At 35.0% G+C, this 22,898-nt stretch overlaps 2 protein-coding genes across 2 annotated transcripts in view; one reads left to right on the top strand and one right to left on the bottom strand.

Moving 5' to 3' along the window:
- LOC136802299 (double-strand-break repair protein rad21 homolog) overlaps positions 1–22,898 on the bottom strand; it is a 32,210-nt gene that overhangs the window by 7,183 nt on the left and 2,129 nt on the right. The window contains exons 2-13 of the mRNA XM_067059014.1: positions 20,709–20,802; positions 19,968–20,051; positions 19,556–19,659; positions 19,248–19,338; positions 17,834–17,927; positions 5,779–5,958; positions 5,111–5,196; positions 4,754–4,860; positions 4,165–4,490; positions 3,141–3,314; positions 2,880–2,940; positions 2,230–2,402 (exon numbers count right to left, since the gene is read on the bottom strand). Coding sequence (XP_066915115.1) covers positions 2,230–2,402; positions 2,880–2,940; positions 3,141–3,314; positions 4,165–4,490; positions 4,754–4,860; positions 5,111–5,196; positions 5,779–5,958; positions 17,834–17,927; positions 19,248–19,338; positions 19,556–19,659; positions 19,968–20,051; positions 20,709–20,802 — 1,574 coding nt within the window. The remainder of the gene's footprint in view (positions 1–2,229; positions 2,403–2,879; positions 2,941–3,140; positions 3,315–4,164; positions 4,491–4,753; positions 4,861–5,110; positions 5,197–5,778; positions 5,959–17,833; positions 17,928–19,247; positions 19,339–19,555; positions 19,660–19,967; positions 20,052–20,708; positions 20,803–22,898) is intronic.
- LOC136802271 (uncharacterized) lies at positions 12,576–16,629 on the top strand. The gene is made up of 3 exons (XM_067058984.1): positions 12,576–12,692; positions 12,904–16,280; positions 16,621–16,629. Exons 1-3 carry the CDS (start codon positions 12,635–12,637, stop codon positions 16,627–16,629), a joined length of 3,444 nt encoding a protein of 1,147 aa, XP_066915085.1. The 5' UTR covers positions 12,576–12,634.

Here is a 22,898-nt window from a genome sequence, read left to right on the forward strand (position 1 = left end):
GTTTCCCAGCCTTCCTGGAAAATTTGATCTGTTGGCCAAAAGTTTCAAAAAACTTATTCCTAGAAATGAAGATCTGTTTCTCCTCAAAACCTAAATTTTTAATCTCAAAAGTAACTTCCCTAGAAAATTTGGTCTGTTTCCACAATTTTCAGAATTAAAATTTTGATCTGTTCTCCCAAGCTTATAAGGAATTGGACATCTGTTTCCCTCTCCTGGAAATTTTCATCTGTTTCGTTTGCTTTTTGTGATTGATATCTGTTTTCCCCCAGAAAATTCCATCTGTTTCCCAATTTATTATGTCATCTCCTAGAAATTTTGATCTGTTTCTCTCTGATGACGTCATCAGCTGGAGCAGGGAAACAGATAGTTTTAAGGAAAAGGTCTTTCCTTTCCTAGAAAATCGGATCTCTTTCCCCATTTTTCAAAAAAAGCTCTCTCCTGGAAAAGAGAAGCAGATATTTCGGGGAAATGGTCTCGTTGGCTGCTTCTGCATTTATAATAATAGACAGTTAAACATGGAGAATTGAAAATTGAAGAAAAGAGATAGAGACACACTATAAAATATTTAAACAGCGCTGATTTCAAATCCACTGCTTAGATATTACAGCCCTGTAAGGTAGGGCTAAAACGGTCGAAAATGACCAAAAATAGCTAAAGTAAGAAAACACAACCCTCCTAGGCAAGATAAAGGTACGGGTATGTGCCGCCCTTATGGGTGCATTCTTGGAACCTGGAAGTCTCTGTAAGGATTGGAAGAATCAGAAAATTAAGTGTAGATTCCATTAACGGTCGAATAGTAGAAAATCTTTTTTTGCCAATTGAAAGATTTCCAAAAGAGGGTATGACATTCTTCTCCTTTTTAGTCCCGCTAAGGGTTTCCGATGGTCGAAAGTCGGGCGACACATACCCGTCATATCGCAACCCCTACTTCTTCTTTAGATAGCCTAGTAAACTGGATACAGATACTCGCACACATCTTATATAAATAAAAGGTGATGGACAAATACCCTCCAAGGTGCCCTTAAACGACATCACATTTTTTGCAATCCTGCGCTGAAAATACACAGCATAATATTCTCTGGACTCCATTAGTAACATAAACAAAGCCTGAAGTACACGGGGGTGAGGTCGAGAAAAAGTAATAAGACTATAAATTTATCATATAGACTTGTAGCCTCATCATATACTAATGGTTGAAAAGAAGGAGGGTGAACAATAATATCATTACGGCGGACAAGCCCGGGGGGGGGGCACTCCAGGTAAGTGACCAACCGGACGTGCGGCCCTTAAGGGTAGGTTTTTTGGACAAAAAATTTCAAAAAATTGCACTATAAGGGTCCATTTTCAGCCACATTTTTCCTGCACTGTAAAGGTCCGATTTTAGAGACCTGAGTTTTGGCCGAACATACGGTCGTTTTCAAAATCGAGTGCCCCCCCCCCCCGGGCGGGCAAGGCTTGAACATGAGAAATCGGTAAAAATCAGTCAGTTGTCATTCCAGTCTCTATAATAATTCCATTGAAACACGTATAATTGAAACGAATCAGTCATTGCCTTGCGTCGTAAAAATTCAAAATTGTATTTCAAAGGTTTACCGGTCACGAATACTTCGCGACTAAAAAACAGTCTTCGTCTTATGGGGATTTGCTTGAACCAGACTACCACGGCTTTTTCCTCGACACCGTGATTAAAAAATCGCGTGTAGGGATAGAGATAGAGTTAGGCTAATGGGGGTGCAATAATGAAAAAAGGAATTAAACCGGCATCAAACGTACATCTCGGTGAAACTTGTTATAATGTAGCATTTGATAATAGAGACTTATTTATTAGCCTTAAATAAGCCACTCCATAATTAAATGCATGTTGTGTTTTTGTGGATTATCAAAAAACTTTTTACCCACAGAAATTTCTATTTTGTTTCTTGGTGAGTTTCACTTTTGACGATTTTTGAAGAAAAAAAGCCATCCAAAGTGTCCTGACGCAAATTCGATTTTTCCCTACTACAAGGGCTCCGAAAGTTTAAGTGACATAAAAAATCGAATGTTTGGAGCCCGGAAACATGTAGTCTGAATCGCAGACCTCTACAAAACCCCAGGTAGTATCTATAAGGAGCACGAATCCGTTAGTGGATGTCAGCAGCCTAGGAAACATGGGCTCCAACTATTTGAAAAAGTGGATAATACTGCGTAGAAAAAAAAGTAATAACGTCTAGTATAGGCTAGTGGACAAACCTCAGGACTTTTGGGAAGATCAAGAAGGAGATTGATGTCATCTTCTTCGGAGGACGTCGGGCGATCCAATCGCAACCTTTTCCTTTTAGTTTTGGATGATGACGACGATGAGCCTTCGTCTAAACATGCATTGTTGTCCCACCATTTCTGTAAACTTGGATGGCGTCTCATGTCTAGAAAATATTATCATTGACACTTTCTTTTTAAAATGCCTGTTGCATAAGGCGCCACACGGGTATTAGGGTGGGAGGATACTGGGTGTGTGCGGGTTCGAACTTCCAAACCCTGACCTCAAAGTACACCAAGGGCGGAAAATGAGAATGTATATTTCTATACACTATTCGAAATGTATTGAATTATTGCGGGCCTCGTTTTTTATTTTGAAGTATCGTTCACAAGATGTTACTGAAAGATTGGGCTTTTGTATCAGAATTGATGATGGTGAAAATGTATGAATGTGATTTGAAGAAACTTCTGTATTGGAAAACGAGGCTTGTATTGATTTTGATAGAGAAGAGGCCACTTTTCGATGACGATCGCATCTCACCCACGAAAGTCCAAGACTTGGTTCTAAGAGTGAGAATAATAAAAGCCTTTGTGTAGTCATCAGAATGTGTCTTAGTCACTGAGGAAGATCATAAATCGCTTACCTCCTAACAAGGGTTTATTGAACAATTCTTTTGCGCCAGGTAACATAGTGCCAGCACTTATCTAAAAATCAGGTTGGGCAAAAGGTTTAAGAAATATCACTTCATTTAAGAGTTCCTTGAAAAAAGTAACGCAATTTGAAAGAATAATAGAAAAAAAAATTAAATTCAAAGCCTTGCAAAAACCATATTCCCTATCAAATCGGAATAAACTATGCACTTAATTGTAACGAAACATAGATATCGATAAAAAATTCAACATACTGGCACAGTAACTAAACTATCTGGATTTGCCAAATTATTTCGGATATCTTCTCCCGAAAGCGTTGTATTCTTATCGATTTGCAATTTGCGTTTCTTTTTAGGATGAGCTTTCGTTGGTTTCAATATGATAGCATCGGCTGGTGTGAAAAGTTGGTTTTCCCAGTCAACTGGCTCCTGAATTGATCCAAAACAAAACAAAAGAGATAAAGATCCGCATCTGTAGTCTCACAAGTAATACAATCAATAACTACTTGATTAGAAGTCTTATTAGAAGTCTTAAGGGTGCTTATTGGAAGGTTAAGTATATTAAGATATAACTCCCGCGATGCATATTACGAAGTGTAATCGTCAGCCGTGCAAAATTACTCGAATCTGATTGGTTTAGAGGAGTGCGATTAATCGTTAATTGCACTATTACCACTTTTTGCACTCTTCGGCGGGGGGACACTTTTGTCCCCTTATTCTTTTCTCTCCCAAGTCCTGTGTCAGAGATTTTTTTTTACTATATAATAAAAAACAAAGACATTTTTTTTCTTCAATATAAAAAAGAACAAAGAAATGTTACGTTACAATAGCTTCTTTTAATTGAAAACAAAGAAAAATTACACTGCAATGTTTTCTTTTTAAACAAAAGAAAAAAAGGAGGTTTTCGAATGTTTACAAAAAAAACTATGATTTACTAATGATTATTTACTGACGATTACCTCGGAATCGTATGTTTTGTCGTGCAATTAATGATAAATCACTCGTGACAAAGGAGAAAATACCGTAATTTGCACTCGTCCTTCGGACTCGTGCAAATTACTCTTTTCTCCTTTGTTACTCGTGATTAATCGTTAATTGCACTCCAAACCATACGATTACTAGTACTAATCCAGGTGATTTAGAGTATTTAAAAAGAACTTCTGACATTGGAACGATTTTAGGATTCTAAAATAAAGTCACAACGCTCGCTTTATCATCTGAACTTTGTATTTTAAAAGATGTTTGAAATCGGATTGAAATTAGACTTCAGAAAACTCACCCCAATAACTGTTTTTTGTTCGCCTCCTTCTCTTATGGCAGTGAAAGTAGTTTGTTCTTCTTCCAACACACCAGCATCGAGACCTGTATCCATACCAAGTGCACCTATCTCCTCTACCAAATCCCCGTCTTCGACAGCAGGAAAAGAAATTTCTTCTATTGGTGTAAGTTTACTTGGCTCTGATAATCCCATTCGCAGTTCATCTTCAGAGCTTTTGTTACCGAGTGTGGGAAAGTTGATGTTCTTGGCGTCTTGTAAGAGTTGATCGAGATCGACTGGTTCGATTGCTTCTCGCGCTTGATCTCCTAGTTCGTCAATCATTATATCTACATGAGGTAAAATAGTAGTTATAAATTAATTTAAAACACATTTGTGGGAAAAGAACTATTTTTTTGTCAGTAAAAAAAAATTTGTGAACCATTTGATATCATGAAACATTTATCAAGCGTTATTAGTGTATTATGGCCAAAATAATGTTAAAAATTGTGTGAAAGTTCAAGTTAATAGATTGATTTAAAAAATTAGTTTTCAGATAAAGCCTTCCAAAAGTAATGCTTACAGCATATAATTATAAATCTCCTAAGCTTACCATCGATCAGCCTTCGCCTCTTCTTGGCCACTTCATCTTGATTGTATCTCGGTTTTTCAATGTCATTCAGTTCTTCCTCTTCAAACACTGGTGGTAACAGCTCATCCCTGATCAAAACACCAATAGAAACTGATAGATAACTTCCTTTTAAAATGTTCAGAATACAGACACTGGTCCTATTTAAATGATCGGTATGAATCTTAAAAGTTTTAAAAACTTAAGAAAAGGTAAAACTAAAAGTTTTATATAATTTAAAAATACGACCGAAAAATCAATATGACTGAGAGATTTTAATCGTTCTGCAAATTTGTAAGGGAGATGATGAAATAGCAAGGAAGGTAAAGTTGTTTTTCATACGGTAATCCTTCTAGATTTAGATCTTCAAGAAATCCGTCAGGAGCAGGCCCGAAAGTGTTGGTGCCAAAATCGTCTTCGCCAGGAACCTAAGTAGAAATCCAAGGTGAGAATTTTTATTACTTCAAAGAATAATCTGATACTAACACTTACGTTTAATAGCGAGTATATGTATTTGAAATTTTGAGGGCGGCGAGGTAACTGAAGGGAATTCGAATATAACCCGCCGTTTTGACCCGCAAAATTGAGGACGGTATTATAAGTACTTGTTTTACAATGCTGGACAAAAGGTTGTAGACAAATGAAATTTCAGTGAAAAATGGTGAGAAATAGAGCAAAATGACTCTTCAATGTGTCTGAAAGGGGATGGAAATTGAGAAAAATACTTTTGAAGTCGCTGCATTGCTTTTGAATTGCTTTTGAGGGAACCACAAGCAAAGAATCAGCGCTTTGATACTGGTGTAAGCCAGTTAATCAAGCCCTTGTGGTTTACCCTTGCGGTTAGACTGCAGTGGGTGACTTTGAAAGACTTTGGATGGGTTTGGAAAGCACCCAGAACTTGTTTTTGATCTATATTGAATTATTTTGCAAATATTGCAGAAGTCTACATACCTATTGTCCAGCATTGTAACAAGCGAGATTCTGACAAGTTAAATAGTTATGTCAAATACCTGAATTGGTCTGCTTGGAGACAATAAATCTTCAGTGATACTAATTTGTCGGTTACTAACGACCAGAGGACTTTGACTGGCTTTCTTGGGTGTGGTTGGTTCTTTCTTATTATTGATTTTGATAGGCGAGGCGAAGGGTGAATTATTACTACCATTGACCAAAAACATGTCATCTTCATTCTACACATCAAAAGAAAGGAAAGATATATGTTTATAGTTACTTAGAAACACTTCAAAAGAAAAACTTTTATCCCATCTTCAAAGTTTGTTGGTCCAATGTAAAAGTTTGTTCTGTCCTGAAACTTTAATCTTCTTGAATCTTAACCATTCTTTCTTTCTATAATGACAATTATTTTTCATTCAAGTTTCAAGCCTTGATATTTGAGGGTACAAAAATGTATTTCAGAAGAAAAAGTGGGAGATCTTCTCCACTTTTTATACAGCGGTTATAAAAGTTAAGAAAGCCATTATTTAAGTGCATGGCGAATCACACGGATAACAATGCCAGTTGGAGATTGGCGAAAGTGAAAAAAAAGACGGACAGAATTCCTATTTACAGAAAGAGTTAGATTGTGAGGACTGTTTCAAACAGATGACTGTTAAAATTCTTTACCGTTTGGAAAGGGAAAATATTATACTTCGAGCAGCAGCTATTTTTAAAGATATACTTTATAAGTACTTCACACAGTCATTCAACTAATAAAAACCATCATTTAAAGAAAAGAAGTCTGTTTATTTGGATTTTAAATTTGAATTTAGACACCATAGAACAGCAGTTAGAAAGATCAATAGAAACAGTCATCGGACGACTGTGTGTTTTGTATAGAAAAACCTTTCCGAAATGATGAGAAGCTAATTTTCTAGAACTTGTAATTAAAAGGAAAAACGAAGAAACGATTCAAACAATGCTATCATCATGATATCAGTAATCAGCCTCTTTTAGAAAATGAGAAAATTAATGCACCTCTGCGAAAGAAAATTAGACCGCGTAAAAAAAACAAACGAAGAACCTAGTACTTTTTCATTTCAATCCAAACCCTTGAATTAAGCTAGTCGTCAAAGTGTAAAACGAGGATGAGGTCGACGGTTCTTTTTGTTCTTTTCATCGGACTAAATGGTAAGTTACCTTTTAAAACCCGTCCCGTTCTTTACGAAAAAAACCACATTATAATATGCAAAGATAATGAGAATTACAACTGGTCAGTCGGTCATGCGCACAGAGAGTGGTTCTTGACCCGTTATTTTTTCCTTTTTATACTGAGCAGTTATTTAGAAACCTTTACTAAAGCATAAAGAAACCGGTTAGATAAATAAAGATTGTTTGTTCTAAAGTTGGTATTAGTTGGTAATTCGCGATAAACGAGCTTTGAGCCTATAACAAATTACCCGGAGCTTTTACTGCAAAAAGTTTCCTTAGCGAGTGCTTTAAAAACCTTTCATTTTTCAACTTTTTAGGAGAAATCATTCACCTATCACCGAATGGAAAGGATAAACAGAATTGCGGAAGCTCATCAGAAAAATGTAAAACTATAGATCATGCTCTCGATCAAAGAGAGCATGACAATATTACCTTGGTTTTCGAAACATCGCTGACTGAAAGCTTCAAGTATAGTTTGACAGGACCGTTTCAATTTAGAAATACAAGCGCCGTATCTTTGAAATTTATCAAAGATGGGAAACAGGGAAGAAATCCAATATTGCGCGGAAATGGCAGAGTTTTCATAGCAGAAGGTAAAGTAAGCACGAAAGAGGTTGAAATTCAAATCGATTCTATTAATTTAGACCAAGTCTATCTTATCAATGTAACAGACAGTAAGGCAAAAATAACAATCGTTATCCAAAATGCGTCTATTCTTGTAAATCAAACAAGATTTATTTTTTTGTTGAATCATAAAGGGGGAGTTTTTATCTCCCTCTGGAAAAAGTCTTCTCAAATCACAACACCACTTGGAAGAGAGGCCAAGATATTACAATAAGAAATATTGGAACTATCTACATATCAACGACTTCTCTTTGTTGAGCATTGACTGCGCTGAAAACACAATGTTGCAAAGCCGTGTTGGTATCTTTGAAACGAAGATTGAAGGTGGACGAATTAGGATAAAGAATGTGCAGACTTTTCGTATGGAGCAATGCACCATCGGGAAAAACTTTCCACAATTTTCGAAAGACTTTTACTTTGAAGTGAATCAACAGTTTTCTCCTAATAGCTTGTTCAGGACTCCAATCTTTGAGCCAATCAACCTCAATGTATTTGCCAAACATTCCCAAGGAAAATGTCTTAGATCAGAATTTGATATTGTAGTTGTACCACATCAATCATCAGTTATATATCTTGAAAATGTGAACGATAACAGTATCACCAACTGTACTATAACACAAGCTATATTGAGTCAATTTATGACGATTTACAAATCGACTGGTCGGGTTGCAAACATCGATTTAACATCTAGCTTCCTTAGCAGAATACTTTTCATTCGACTGAGTAACCTACGTATTACCAATATGAAAATTGACAACATTATTACCAAATATTCAACGAAATCATGGACTATGGATGAACACTTCAAATTGACACTATCGGAGGTATTTATCGACAACTTACAAATCACAAATTCAAACATGTCACGAAGCAGGTTCTTTCATTTATCGCGTCTATCAAAACTTGTGTTAAATAATTTCTCTATCAATGATACTGAATTCAAAGGAACAATGTTTAAAACGTGGGCTCATGCCGTACTGACTTTATCTGACATTCAAATGCACAACATCAAATTTCTAGGTCGTTTCTTTTATACATTTACGACCACTATTAGCGTGAAAAATATGAAGATCGTAAATTCCAGTTTTGGATTAACAGAAAGACCCCCATCATCTATTTTCTGGCTCATTCAGACAAGAGCAACATTCAATAAAGTTCGATTTGAAAAAACAAACACCGACGCAACGGCTCTTTTCAGTTCGAAACTCTATTGTCATGTAGTAATGAGAAATATTGATATCATCCATACTCATGTCCCAGAAACCAACATATTCGTAGATTTTCGAGGAAAATTACAAGTAGTGAGTTTACGATTGGAAAACAGTACCTTGCAGTGTGCTTTCAATATGACGAATAATAACGCAGAGATTGCTGATGTTTCCGTACTCAATACAACACTAAGAGAACAATTTCTAATGTCTGGGGAAAAAGCTATTGTCGGAAACTTAACCATAAAAGATTCTGTGCTTTCTGGATTGGTGACAGTTGTAGGCAACGAAAAAACTTTAGCAGAGCTAACAGGTACCAATTTTCGAATAGAAAATAGCTTCCTTATAAATCATGGTTTCTTGATAAAAGATGGCGCAACAAACATACAAAATTTGAGCATGACGAATGCTAAAATTGGAAATCTCTTCGATGCGACCAAAAGTGTCATAAAGCTCGAAAAAGCATTCCTCAATGGAACAGATATTGTGAATGTGATGTTTTTGAGTAAGGCTCAACAAAATGTTTTCATTTTTACAGGAGTATGTCAGGTTGCCATCAAGAAATTTGAAATGGTGAGAAGTAGAGCAGACGGGAACATATTTTTTGTTGACAATTCCGTTCTGATTCTTGAAGATACGCAGTTTAAAAATAATTCATATGCTACCGGATTTAAAGTGTTGTATTCTAAGATCAATTTGTCAGATTTTCAATCCGTCGGTAACAGAGTCTTTGGACAAATAAAATTTATAAATGCAAAGGCAACCTCGACCTTGCATCTCAAGAACATATTAGTGAAGTTATATGAACTATTGGAGTTTGAGAAAGCGATGGACATTATTGATACAGAATTGTATATGGATAATTTCCATACCAAAGTGGAAACGTCGCTTTCTTTAAAATTCGACATAATGAATTGGGAATTCCAAAATCAAATGTCAAGTAACTTGACAAATTTGACCATTCAGTGTCCAAAAAATTTCAATGTCATGCTGAATAAGCAGACGAGAATTAAAAAATCGTTGTCCCTTTCTTGCGAAAGATGTGAAGAAAAAACTTATCCAGTCATTTCAGCTGAAAGAGAATTCATAACATCAAAGATTGACGAATCGAAAGATTTTATTCTGGAAAACTTACAAAATACTATCTTAAAATGTCAAAATTGCCCCACAGGAAGATCGTGTAAGAATGGTGCAATAAAAGCTCGTGACAACTTCTATGGTTTTATGAATACGAAGAACGAATATGAATTTATACTCTGCCCTGGTGACTATTGCTGCAATAAAGATAGCTCCACTTGTATATCACCAACAACTTGCAATTTCAAAAGAACCGGACCTTTATGCGGACAATGTGAGAAGGGTTATTTTGTAAACTTCAACAAAAGATGTGTTCATGACTCAAAATGCTCTCCGCACAAGAAATACATATTTTGGACTTTCTTTCTATCTGTTCCAATCACCCTGGCATTTATATTGACATTCGCAAACGACATTAAATATTTTTTCATAAGACTGATGATTCGCATCAATTGCAGAATATGTCATCGGCAGAAAAGGAAAATCAAAAGAAGAGTAGCTGGGAAACTAAAATGTTCTGATGACAAAAAGATATCCGTACCAGCCACTTTCAATATCATCATGACATTTTATCAGCTGAAAGCCCTTATTAAAGTCAAAAACTTTGGTAATAGTGAAAACCTTTTTGTTGACCAAATTTTCAACATAGAATGGATAGCAAAAGGTAGAACAGAGTTTGAAAATGTATGCCCTGTCAATGGAGCAACCATTATAATGCAAGAGTTTTTGATGGGACTCATGAATCCTCTAGTGATGGCTCTGACAGTGCTGGGTTCTCTTGCAGTTTGCAAAAGCCTATACTCACTGAAATTTTCAAACAAAGACAAAAATTTATTTACTGGAAGGTTTTACGTAGGTTATTACATCATTTTGGCTTTCTCTTACAAAAACATTTGTCATACGGCATTTACTTTTATTAACTGCAAGACAATGAATAACAAGCAATTTCTATACATCGAAGGAAGTATTGAATGTTATCAACCTTGGCAGATCGCAAATATTGTATTTTTGATACTATGGGTTTTCCCGTTCCCTCTATCTGTAGGCCTTGGTTATGGAAAGCTCAAAAATGGAGAGATTTCACGTTTGAAATTCTTGATTTACTTGACATTCCCATTTATAGGTATTCTGATGATTATTTGTAAAAAAATCTCCAAAACAGAGACTCAAAAGGCATACCAAAAAGCTGATGGCCGATTAGTTGAAATATTCGAATTGCCATACAAGGAGAAATATTTTTGGTGGGAAGCTTGGCGCTTAATGGAACGTTTTATTGTCGCAGGCCTGTCTGTCTTCTTGACGAACCCAATATATCGCATATTATATATCACCTCAGCATTTGCATTATTTTCGTATCTTCACCGGAGAGTGAACCCTTACAAGCGAACAATGTTTCTACTGAAACGATTGGATGCGGTCAGTTGGATTTGTTTGTTGTTGATCTCTTTGTTAAACGAAATGAGAGCGGTGGCATATATCTATAACGTTCCCAATGTGGACAGCATAAACCATGCTTTTAAAGCTGCTAATATTTTAGAGAAAGTTTTTTCTCCATTGTGGTACTTCATAATTTCATTTATTGTTAAAAAATGTTTAGATTAATTTTTTGACTTTGAAGCCTGTTACCGTATTACTTCGAATAAACGCCCCCTACTTTTAAACGCCCCCTTAGAATGAGCGCCCCATCTAGGGGAGGGGCGTTTATTAGAAACTTGTGACTTTAATACTTAAGTACCACTATTGATTGGGTTTGAATAGGAAGATTTTAGTCATTTCTTGTAACCAGAGCCGTTTTCGATGCAATTCTAGTCGTTGAGCCAAAGAAATTTTGCACTAAAATCATGACAAAGAACTAATCCAAAGGGTATATTTGCTCTAAATATTCTACTTGAGACTAAAACAATTTAATGTAATCCCCGCTACTAGCTCGAGCGAGGGAAGGATTATTTCGGATTTTCCGGGGTTTTTTCAGCCTCATTAAGAAAGTTCTTACATAGAATTGGACAATAGGTAGATATATTTTGAAAAATCTAGTTTTCATTTCGTCATAATAATTTCTATATAAAAAAATAAAAGTGAAACAATGCGTCATTATGTTGTACTGAGTGTTACATTCTGCAAAATTTCCACGTTGTATTTTGAAAGAGCTAAGCGTAAAGACATCTCTAACGGATACTTTGCAATTTTGACGAATGCAGTGCGCAATAAGGGATATGAAGCTAATAAATTTATGCCATTAGTTTTCACATGGAGGCGTGAAACGCAAGTTTTTTAAATGCAGAATTTATAGAAGAGTAGTTTTATTTTTCTTTTAAAATTATAATTGGGGACGATTTTTGATTTATTCTTCGAGTGGTTAACAACAGGGTGTGTATTTTTGTGATAAATTTATTTCAATAGAAAAGATTAGTACGTACGTACACTGCCATTGTTATACTTTTATTTCTTGAATAACCTAATTTTAAATTGTTTTTCTTTAAAAAATCAACAGGGGTGAAATTTTCAATTACGATTTTCACACCCAAATCCCCTTACAGATGTTCTTCTGTTTTCCCAATTAATAAAAACCAATTATAAAAAAATCTTCCAACTGCGCTTTTCGAAAATATATCCAACAGAGAAAAAAGTTATTATTTTCATAACATTTTCCCAAAAACGATATTGTGATAAAAGTGGGATGAGAAATAATTGAATATCGAATTGTTGGTCAATATAATGAAAAACAAATAAACTTTGGAATAAAATATATTAAAATAGATCGATCGTTTTCACCTGAATTTTTTAACCGATTCAGTCGAAACTGGAAAAGATGACTTGGAACAGTACAGGGCTTTTGTTTATCTTTGCTTTTTTCATTGAAATAAATGGTAAGTTTCGTTCCTTTTTATTCTTTGATTGCCTCGTTGGAATTTTCTAATTTAAATTTCTTTTTTTGTCCAATATGTTTATTCGTTCCAGAAACAAAGTTATGGCAAAAAGAATTACCACGACAGATCATACTTGTAGAATAGTAAAGGAGTATTAATCATCCATAGTATTAACTTCCTTGTATAATGGCTTGCGTTTTTACTTTTTAAGGAGAAATCATTCACCTGTCACCGACTGGAAAGGATCAACAGAATTGCGGAAGCTCATCAGAAAAATGTAAAACTATTGATCATGTTCTCAATCAAAGAGAGCATGACAATATTACCTTGGTTTTCGAAACATCGCTGACTGAAAGCTTCAAGTACAGTTTGACAGGACCGTTTCAATTTAGAAATACAAGCGCTGTTGTATCTTTGAAATTTATTAAAGATGATCATCATGGCAGGAATCCAATAGTGTTTGGAAATGGTAAAGCATTTATTGGAGTGGATGAAGGAAGCACAAAAGCGATTGAGATTCAAATCGATTCTGTTAATCTAGACAACATCTACCTCGTCTCGGTGACTGCCGGCAGTATAAATATGAGAATTATTATTCAAAATGCTTCGATTTACACCTATCGGACGAAATTTATTCTTTTGAAAACCCAGGGTGACGTTTTCATCGATATCAGAAAGAGTCTTCTCAAATCACAACACTACTTGGAAGAAAAGCCAAAGTATCACAATAAGAAATATTGGAACTATCTACATATCAACGACTTCTCTTTGTTGAGCATTGACGGTACTGAAAACACAATGTCGCAAGGCCGTGTTGGTATCTTTGAATCGAAGATTGAAGGTGGACGAATTTGGATAAAAAATATATCGATTGTTCGTATAGAGAGTTGCTTGATCGAAAAAAACTTTCCGAAAATTTCCAAGGACTATTATTTTAAAGTGGACAAAGTATTCTATTCCTCAGAACGCAATTCAAGAAAGACAATTTTGGAACCGATTAACCTCAATAAGCTTGCCAACATTTACGCTGGAGACAGTCTTAGCTCAGCTTATGATATTATCATCATTCCTTCTGAAAGCTCTTTGATATATCTTGATCGTGTCCGAGACTACAGCATCAATAACTGCAAAATAACACACGCTTTATTTAAAATGCTTCTGTTCGCTTACAAGTCCACCGGCAAGATTGTTGACATTCAATTGACATCGAGTTTTCTTGTTAGAGTAATGTTGATCCAAGATAGTCAACTAAACATCACAAATATCAAAATCGATGACGTCATTATCCAGAAAGCCATAATAAGTGACGACTACTTCAAATTCATACAGTCTGAGGTGCGTATTGATAACTTACAAATCACAAATTCGAAGATGTCCACAAAACATAATGCCCTGTTCAAGATAAGCTCGCCTTCAAAAAAACTTGTAATCAATAAACTGAGCATCAACGATACTGAATTTCGAGAAATGTTTGTGGCACATAAATCAACCACTTTGACTTTATCTGACATCCAGATGCACAGGGTTAGCTGCTTTGATATTTTTGTTTATTCATTTACCAACACTGTAAGTGTGAAACATCTAAAAATCGTCAACTCAACCTGGGTATCATCAAGTTCAGACAAAACATCTATCTTTTGGTTCGCTGAAGCAAGAGTGATATTTGAGGAAGTACAATTTATTAATGTCAATACCAATGCTGAAGCTGTCATCGAATCGAGAGCAGGTTTACTATTGGAAATTAAAAACATTTCAATCATCGATACCCATGCGCCAGAAACTATCATACTTTTAAATTCTAAAGGAAAGGTGGTAATCAATGGTGTGCGAATTAAAGATAGTATCTTAGATTACGCCTTTCATACGTCTGGTTCTGTAGATATTTTTGATGTCTACACTTTCAATATGACATTGAGGCAAACATTTCTAGTTTCGAATGACGACCAAACAATTATCAGCAGATTATTGATTCAAAACTCACTAATTGGTAACTTTGTACAGCTCGAAGGGAACGAAAAGAGGGTGGCAAAGCTAGTTGTTACAAATTTACGAGTAGAAAATACATCTATAATTAATCATTGCTTCGAGATCAAATTTGGTAATGCTATTATTCAAAATTTGAGTATGGCAAATGATAAAATTGGGAATCTCGTCGATGCAAGTAAAAGTGTACTAAAACTTGAAAAAACAACTCTTGATGAAACCAAGGTTATGAATGTGATGTTTCTCGGTCAAGCTAGTCCTAATGTTTTCACTTTCACAGGGACATGCCAGGTTACCATCACAAAATTTCAAATGGTGAGAAGTACGGCAGACGGTAACATATTTCTTGTTGACAATTCCGTTCTGACTCTTGAAGATACGCAGTTGGAAAATAATTCATATGCTACCGGATTTAAAGTGTTGTATTCTAAGATCAATTTGTCAGGTTTTCAATCAGTCGGTAACAGAGTCTTTGGACAAATAAAATTTATAAATGCAAAGGCAACCTCGATCTTGCATCTCAAGAACATATCAGTGAAGTTATATGAACTATTGGAGTTTGAAAGAGCGATGGACATAATCGATACAGAATTGTATATGGATAATTTTCATACCGAAGTTGAAACGTCGCTTTCTTTAAAATTCGACATAATGAATTGGGAATTCCAAAATCAAATGTCAAGTAACTTGACAAATTTGACCATCCAGTGTCCAAAAAACTTCAATGTTATGCTGAATAAGCAGACGAGAACTAAAAAATCGTTGTCACTTTCTTGCAAAAGATGTGAAGAAAAAACTTATCCAGTTATTTCAGCCGGAAGAGAATTCAACATAACAACAAAGATTGATAAATCAAAAAATGTTATACTGGAAAACCTACAAAATACTATATTGCAATGTCAAAATTGCCCGACAGGAGCATCCTGTGAACATGGTGCAATCAAAGCTCGTGACAACTTCTATGGTTTTATGAATAAGAAGAACGAATATGAATTTATACTCTGCCCTGGCGACTATTGCTGCAATAAAGATAGCTCCACTTGTATTTCACCAACAACTTGCAATTTCAAAAGAACTGGACCTTTATGCGGACAATGTGAGAAGGGTTATTTTGTAAACTTCAACAAAAGATGTGTTCGTGACTCAAAATGCTCTCCGCACAAGAAATACATATTTTGGACTTTCTTTCTCTCTGTCCCAATCAGCCTTGCATTGATATTGACCTTCGCAAACGATGTCAAATATCTCTTGATCAAGCTGGTTGTTTGCATCAAATGTAAATTATGCTGCCGTCGGAAAGACGAGGCTGAAAGAGAAGTAGCGAAGAAGAAAGATTCTACGTACGACAAGGAGATATCTGCGTCAGCCACTTTCAATATCATCATGACATTTTATCAGCTGAAAGCTCTTATCATCGTCAAAAATTTTGGCAATAATGAAAACATTTTTGTTGACCAAATTTTCAACATAGAATGGATAGCAAAAGGCAGAACAGAGTTTGAAAATGTATGCCCTGTCAATGGAGTGACCATTATAATGCAAGAGTTTTTAATGGGACTCATGAATCCTCTAGTGATGGCTCTGACAGTGCTGGGTTCTCTTGCAGTTTGCAAAAGCCTATACTCACTGAAATTTTCAAACAAAGACAAAAATCTATTTACTGGAAGGTTTTACGTAGGTTATTACATCATTTTGGCTTTCTCTTACAAAAACATTTGCCACACTGCATTTACTTTTATTAACTGCAAGACAATGAATAACAAGCAATTTCTATACATCGAAGGGAGTATTGAATGTTATCAACCTTGGCAGATTACAAATATTATATTTTTGATATTATGGGTTTTCCCGTTCCCTCTATCTGTAGGCCTTGGTTATGGAAAGCTCAAAAATGGAGAGATTTCACGTTTGAAATTCTTGATTTACTTGACGTTCCCATTTATAGGTATTCTGATGATTATTTGTAAAAAAATCTCCAAAACAGAGACTCAAAAAGCATACCAAAAAGCTGATGGTCGATTAGTTGAAATATTCGAATTGCCGTACAAGGAGAAATATTTTTGGTGGGAAGCTTGGCGTTTAATGGAACGTTTTATTGTCGCAGGCCTGTCTGTCTTCTTGACGAACCCAATATATCGCATATTATATATCACTTCAGCATTTGCATTATTTTCGTATCTTCACCGGAGAGTGAACCCTTACAAGCGAACAATGTTTCTGCTGAAACGACTGGATGCTGTCAGTTGGATTTGCTTGTTATTAATCTCTTTGTTGAACGAAATGAGAGCGGTGGCATATATCTATAACATTCCCAATGTGGACAGCATAAACCATGCTTTGAAAGCTGCTAATATTCTAGAGAAAGTTTTTTCTCCAATGTGGTACTTCATTATTTTTTTCATATTAAGGAAGTTTTCCCGATGAATTTGAGTTAATATCCTGGGTGGTGGTTTATACCAAAGGACCTAAGGACAAGGTTTGGACACCACAATCAATTAATTAGGTTTAGAATTAACTCTCTTTAATTCGAGGTTGAACGGGAAGTCTCATTCGTTTAAATTATAGAAAAATTCGAAAAATAGAAGTTTGAATTAGTGCGAGTCTACTTACTATGAAGTTATATAGGTTTTTTGCCGACTTTTCTTACCAATATTATTGTATGGGCCAGAGGCTGCTTTCACCTTGGAGACATGTGAATTATTTTCAAAATTTTAAAGGTTTTAAAAATCGAGGAGCTATAAAACATTCCAATGTAATAAAGTATGATTAGTTTTTTATAATGAACTTTATTTAAATGGCATTTTTTGTTTTTTTGCTCATTTAAATGAATTTTAATTGTTTTTTAATCATGTTCAATACTATGGAAGCAATAGATGTGTTCATGGCCCTGAGAGTGTTACTTAGTTTAATTACAAATAATAATGTTAACTGTAAAGCCTCGAACTTTGGACAAAAAAATGTTTGGAAGACAAAGTCTGTCGCAATATTTCTTTTTCGTTTTCTATCTTCATTTCCTTTTTTTTTTTTCTATTTGATAATATTCCTCTCTGGAATATCTTTTCAACAGGCACAATAATTCGAATTCTATCAAAAGATTACAGCCTCTTTTGTCTCTGCTAGAATCAGAAATCAAAGACACAAGAGAAAGTTTTTCATACCATGTGCATGATCATTTGGGGGTCATAATAAACTGGTTCCAAGGAGTAGTCGATGATACTGATGCAACCGTCCACCATAGTGATAGCTTCTGATCTGCATAAGGTGAAAGAAATGATTATTGCTCCACTTACTGTGGGCGTACAATCTTTTGTGAGACCAAAAATTCGAAAAATTTACAAAGTTTCACAAATTCAAGGGGAAAGCGAATCAAATAAAAATGAATTTTTTTAGTATTTATGCCTTAATTAACCTAGTCACTGACGAGTCACTATCAATCGTTTTCTCTTGGGTAATAGTCCAACCTTATTTGAAGAATCATTTCCAAAACGCTACTCTTAAAATTGGATAAAAGATTTCATATTGTTATTATTAAAAGGAATTTCTTCACTTTTCTAGACAAATAATGATTGTCAATTGTGAGCAAAGGATTCAAAAAAGTCGAACGTGCGCAACGCACTGGGCTTTTTCATCCCCATTGGGATTTTGATAAAAGATTTTACCCCCGCTTTGGGAAGAAAATTCACTCGAGCTGTAAAAGACAGGGGTGTCTTCAATGGCTTCCAATTCTTTAATGCCCAGTGGTAGCAAAACAAACAAAAAACTAGTGCCCAGGCCCTTAAATTCAAAATTTTTGAAAAATGAAAAAACAGCCCAAGATATTCACCAGAGGAACCAATGTGTTAAATTTCAGCCAAATCTGACCAGGGGGGGGGTCGGTAGTAAAATCTCAGACATATATGAGTAGTAAAAGGATTTTTACGAATTTTTACATACCACCACCCAGACTCTTGGAAGAGGTATTTTACTACCCTGGTAGTAAAAGCTTTTGGGACAATTTGTCATGGAGACCACCTATTTTTTGGTTGCTTTTCGAGCTGATTTTGCAAAAAAAGCTAAAAAATGATTATTTCTGTGACACATTTTTCACGTAGTGCAAAAATTAATGGGTTTCCCTTAGAATTAAAGTCTTTTTATATTATATTGACAAAAAATTTCGAGAACTTTTTGTTTGCAGCAAACAACTTTCCAACAGAAAATTTTTTCAAATTATAAAAATGTTCAGATTTTTTCAGAAAAGTCATCCAGAAAATTAAAAGAATTACAAAAAATAGCTAAAATTTGCTAATTTTACCAGTTTTAACTACCCAGGTAGTAAAATTTTTTCAACATTTAACACATAGATACCACCCATTTTAGTATTTAACTACCCTGGGTAGTAAAATTTTTTTTCGATTTTTCGTCACACCACCACCGTAGTAAACGTCATTATGTCTGAGATTTTACTACCGACCCCCCCCTGATCTGACTTTTTTTAATCCTCTAAGCTGCACTAAAGTTTTTGCGACAGACAGACAGACAGACACACGTTGCCAGATTCTAGCTCAACTGAAGTTGATAATAAAATGTTCAAACCTTGCCAACCCAATAACATTTGGTTCAGAATTTCTCAGAGTAGCCTCCTTCAACATTGAGCTTAGTTTCAACATCATCGACTCTGCCAATTCTACAAAAATCATTAAAAAATGGAAGTTAAATTTATATTTGTTATTCAATTTTGGTTCCTTGACTGAGCTTTGTCTAGGTATAGTAAAAAGATCTCTTGTATAGCCGCCAAAGGAGCTTCAATTTGACGAGTTTGACTAAAGAATTGACATTTAGAAACATTAAATGTAGAACGTTCTTTTGTGTTTTGAACTTTTTTCCTTCTGATTGATACTTACGTAGAATCATTCGAGTTTTGGTGCGATAGACTCTGACAGTTCCAAGTAGAAGTTGAGCAGACAGACGCAATGCATGTGGATACTTTGGATTGGTGATCGCAGAACTATGTAAACGACAAATAAAAATATTTCAAAAGAGGCAATGAAACAGAAATTTTGGTTGATATTTTATACCTGAAAACTAGGTGACAATCTTTTTTGAAAATATTACATCTTTTATTACTCGTTTCTTTTCATATGATATAATATCACAACAAATTTCCAACATATTATTTGGAAATACAATAAGGTGGGACTGCTTCGAGACTCTACTATGGCTAAATCCTTAAACCCCTTTTCTCTTAAAAATTGGATTATATTTTCTTAACTTAACAAAAAAAACTAAAAAAACCCTGGAAAACCCTGTTCATACCAAATTTGTACAATATTGGCCCCCTCACAATCACGAGATGATATGATTTTTTTGTACTTTTCTGGATCATAGTTAGATGCAAGCCTATAAAGAAATGGTAAAATTTTATAGGATTAGAACAATATTAGAATCAACTTAATTTTGCAGAAAATTGAGAGTTTCATCACATGTTTCTTCTCTTAAAACCTTCACGTCTATGTGCAGTCGTTTTCATACTCTGACAAAAATTACCTTTATGATTACACGTGTCATCAACAAGTTCTTAAAATTTCTAACCCTTTCTAATCTTTTCATTTTCTGATAAACATACCATTCAGGCCTTTCCACGAATGAAATGAAACGTGATCGATGAATTGATCATGTAAATGATTTGAGAAATTTTTTACCAAATCGCTCACGTCAATCAAATTTTGGGCGCGCAATTTCTAAAATACGCTCCCGGAAATATTTTTGATGTAATCATATATATAGATTCTTCCCTTATCTATATCTTTATCATAAAGTCTATCATTCCCATTTTCAATTGAGCTTATCAGCTGCAAGATCACCCTTAAACAAAGATTACTTTATTATGATGGAAACCTAATTAACGCAAGCTACTTTTCACCCACCATACGAGATTGACGAGCGCTCTACTGAGCGCAAGAGCGATCGCTCGCATCTTATTGAAATGACTGTCATTCAAAAAGTCTGTGAAACTTAAATTTTATTAAAAGACTGTTAAAAAAACTAAAACTTTACCATATCAAGCTGAGTTTTTCTTTGCGAGAGAGTTGTATTCCTTGTGGATAGAACATGTCGAGGCTGACCTCGTCAAACAAGGACGTCTTCTTTGCTAAAAATATAAAATAATTTGGTCAATTTCAAAAATGATACCTTCAATTTGAAATAATTACTATTAGTATTATCTTAATTCTTATCATCTAACTGAGTTCTCCTTTTAACCATCAACTTTGTAAAATGCTAATCTCAAAAAGGTAAAACTTACCCATCATTTCATTGCCAACTTACAGTAAAAAGATGTTTGACGAAGCTTGAAATTTTTTTGTATCGAGAGATTGTCCTGTCTATGAGAGGAGTTTCAGGGGTACCCAATATAACAACAACTCCAAAATTCTAACCAATTTTTACTGAATTATGTTTTTCTGAGCTAAAACAGCCAAATTATAACCTGATAACAGCGGGTCATAAATTTTTACAGGCACTGTAAACCTTTGAAAGCTCTTGAAAATTAACCATCTGAGTCCTCTCGTAGAAAATTCTACAACAAAAATCTTCTTGTGCGCTGGAATTTTCCTGATACGGTGCCCTATTTTTAAACACAATCATGTAACTTTGTTGTCATTCCCAGTCCTATTAGAGGGCCAAATTGAAAAGTCGTCAACCAAAACACAAAATCAAAAATCTTACAAACAAAATAAGTAACTGTGATTTTTTATTTACATAACCCTTAAATTTTCCAATTTCAACTTTTAAATCAACCGAGTCGCACTTTTAGACTTTGTAAGCAGGTGATTTTATCGAGACACAACTAGTGAGGTTTGTCACGGAAGGACAAGTGTTAAAATATAATGGACCTTCTTTTGAATAATAAAATGATTAATCAAAAATGAAATGTTGTTTTAAAACAAGTACATACCCTAGTTAGTTTAATAGGTTTATTCATTTTGAAATAAGTCGAACAACAAAAAAGTACTGCAAGCAGAAACTTTTTTTCAAATATCGAATTCCTTCCGTGACAATTTCAAGACAAAAAGTTTTTTCACCAGTTTTGTGCAAGTCCACTATTCTTGATATTATTGCAAGTTCTAACTATTGGTACCCCCTAACAAAAAATGAAATTACATTCCAAAGCAACCTCCTTCATATTCACTTACAAGGTCTGAAATTATTGTCCTTCCGTGACACTTTCACCTTGTCCTTCCGTGACGGATTAAAAATATCTTGTTATTTTTAGAAATCTTGGACTTCAATGGGTCTAATTTATTGCAGGAGAGTGTCCTACAAGGTTCAGAACCATTGGGAACCAGCTCAACCCTGTATGGAGCTCAGAATAAGCTTAACTAAGGCTCCAGTACAGCGCTGTAAGCTTATAGTGTAGGCCCAGGCGGCTCTGGAGGCCTAAAAATCTGTTTTCTGGCAAAACTACTGTTCCCAGCGGGTTCTAAACGCTCAAAATCGCTTCAGCACCATGGAAATATGCTAATTAGAGCCTTTGGAAGTTAGCTCACTTGCTTTCAAGGTTGCGTTTTTACGTTTTTTGCTTAAAAAAGCCTTAAAAACGCTTAAATAGAGCTTTTTAAGCGTTTTTAAGCTATTTTAGTGAAAATTTGTCGGTTCTGCCCCCTTCGCTGGACTTCAATGGGTCTAGTCCATTGCAGGGGAGTGTCCTTCAAGGTTTATGACCATTGGGAACCAGCTCAGCCCTGTATGGAGCTCAGAATAAGCTTAAAACTAAGGCTCCAGTACAGCGCTGTAAGCTTACAGCGTAAAGCCCAGGCGGCTCTTGAGGCCTAAAAACCGGTTTTCTGGCAAAACTACTGTTCCTAGCTGGTTCTAAATCCTCTAAATCGCTTCAGCACCATGGAAATATGCTAATTAGAGCCTTTGGAAGTAGCTCACTGGCTTGCAAGGTCGCGTTTTTACGTTTTTTTGCTTAAAAAATATAATCTTTCCTGTAAAATTTCCTAATTATTATCACCATTATAATTGAACAATAAGAATACAGTTCCAAGGTTTTGAAATGAGCTGAATAGTAAAAATGGCTATGATTCATGATATGATGTGTCACTTCACTAGTTTCAGTCAACATTTCTTACGCTATTGCTGATTTTGAAAAATAGGAATTTTTTCCTTCCGTGACAGTGTCCTTCCGTGACACTGACCTTTCTCAGTTGCAAAGGCCTGTAGCCATTGAAATTAATTTTTTTT

Source organism: Clytia hemisphaerica, unplaced genomic scaffold, assembly GCF_902728285.1.
Source record: "Clytia hemisphaerica strain Z4C2 unplaced genomic scaffold, Clytia hemisphaerica genome assembly, whole genome shotgun sequence".
NCBI lineage: Eukaryota > Metazoa > Cnidaria > Hydrozoa > Leptothecata > Clytiidae > Clytia > Clytia hemisphaerica.

What these genes read in the sequence shown, in the direction of transcription:
- LOC136802271 (XM_067058984.1), top strand. Translation starts at nt 12,635, where the DNA reads ATGACTTGGAACAGTACAGGGCTTTTGTTTATCTTTGCTTTTTTCATT. An exon ending in TTTTTTCATTGAAATAAATG is followed by an intron (nt 12,693 to 12,903) that starts GTAAGTTTCGTT and finishes TTACTTTTTAAG; the next exon opens with GAGAAATCATTCACCTGTCA.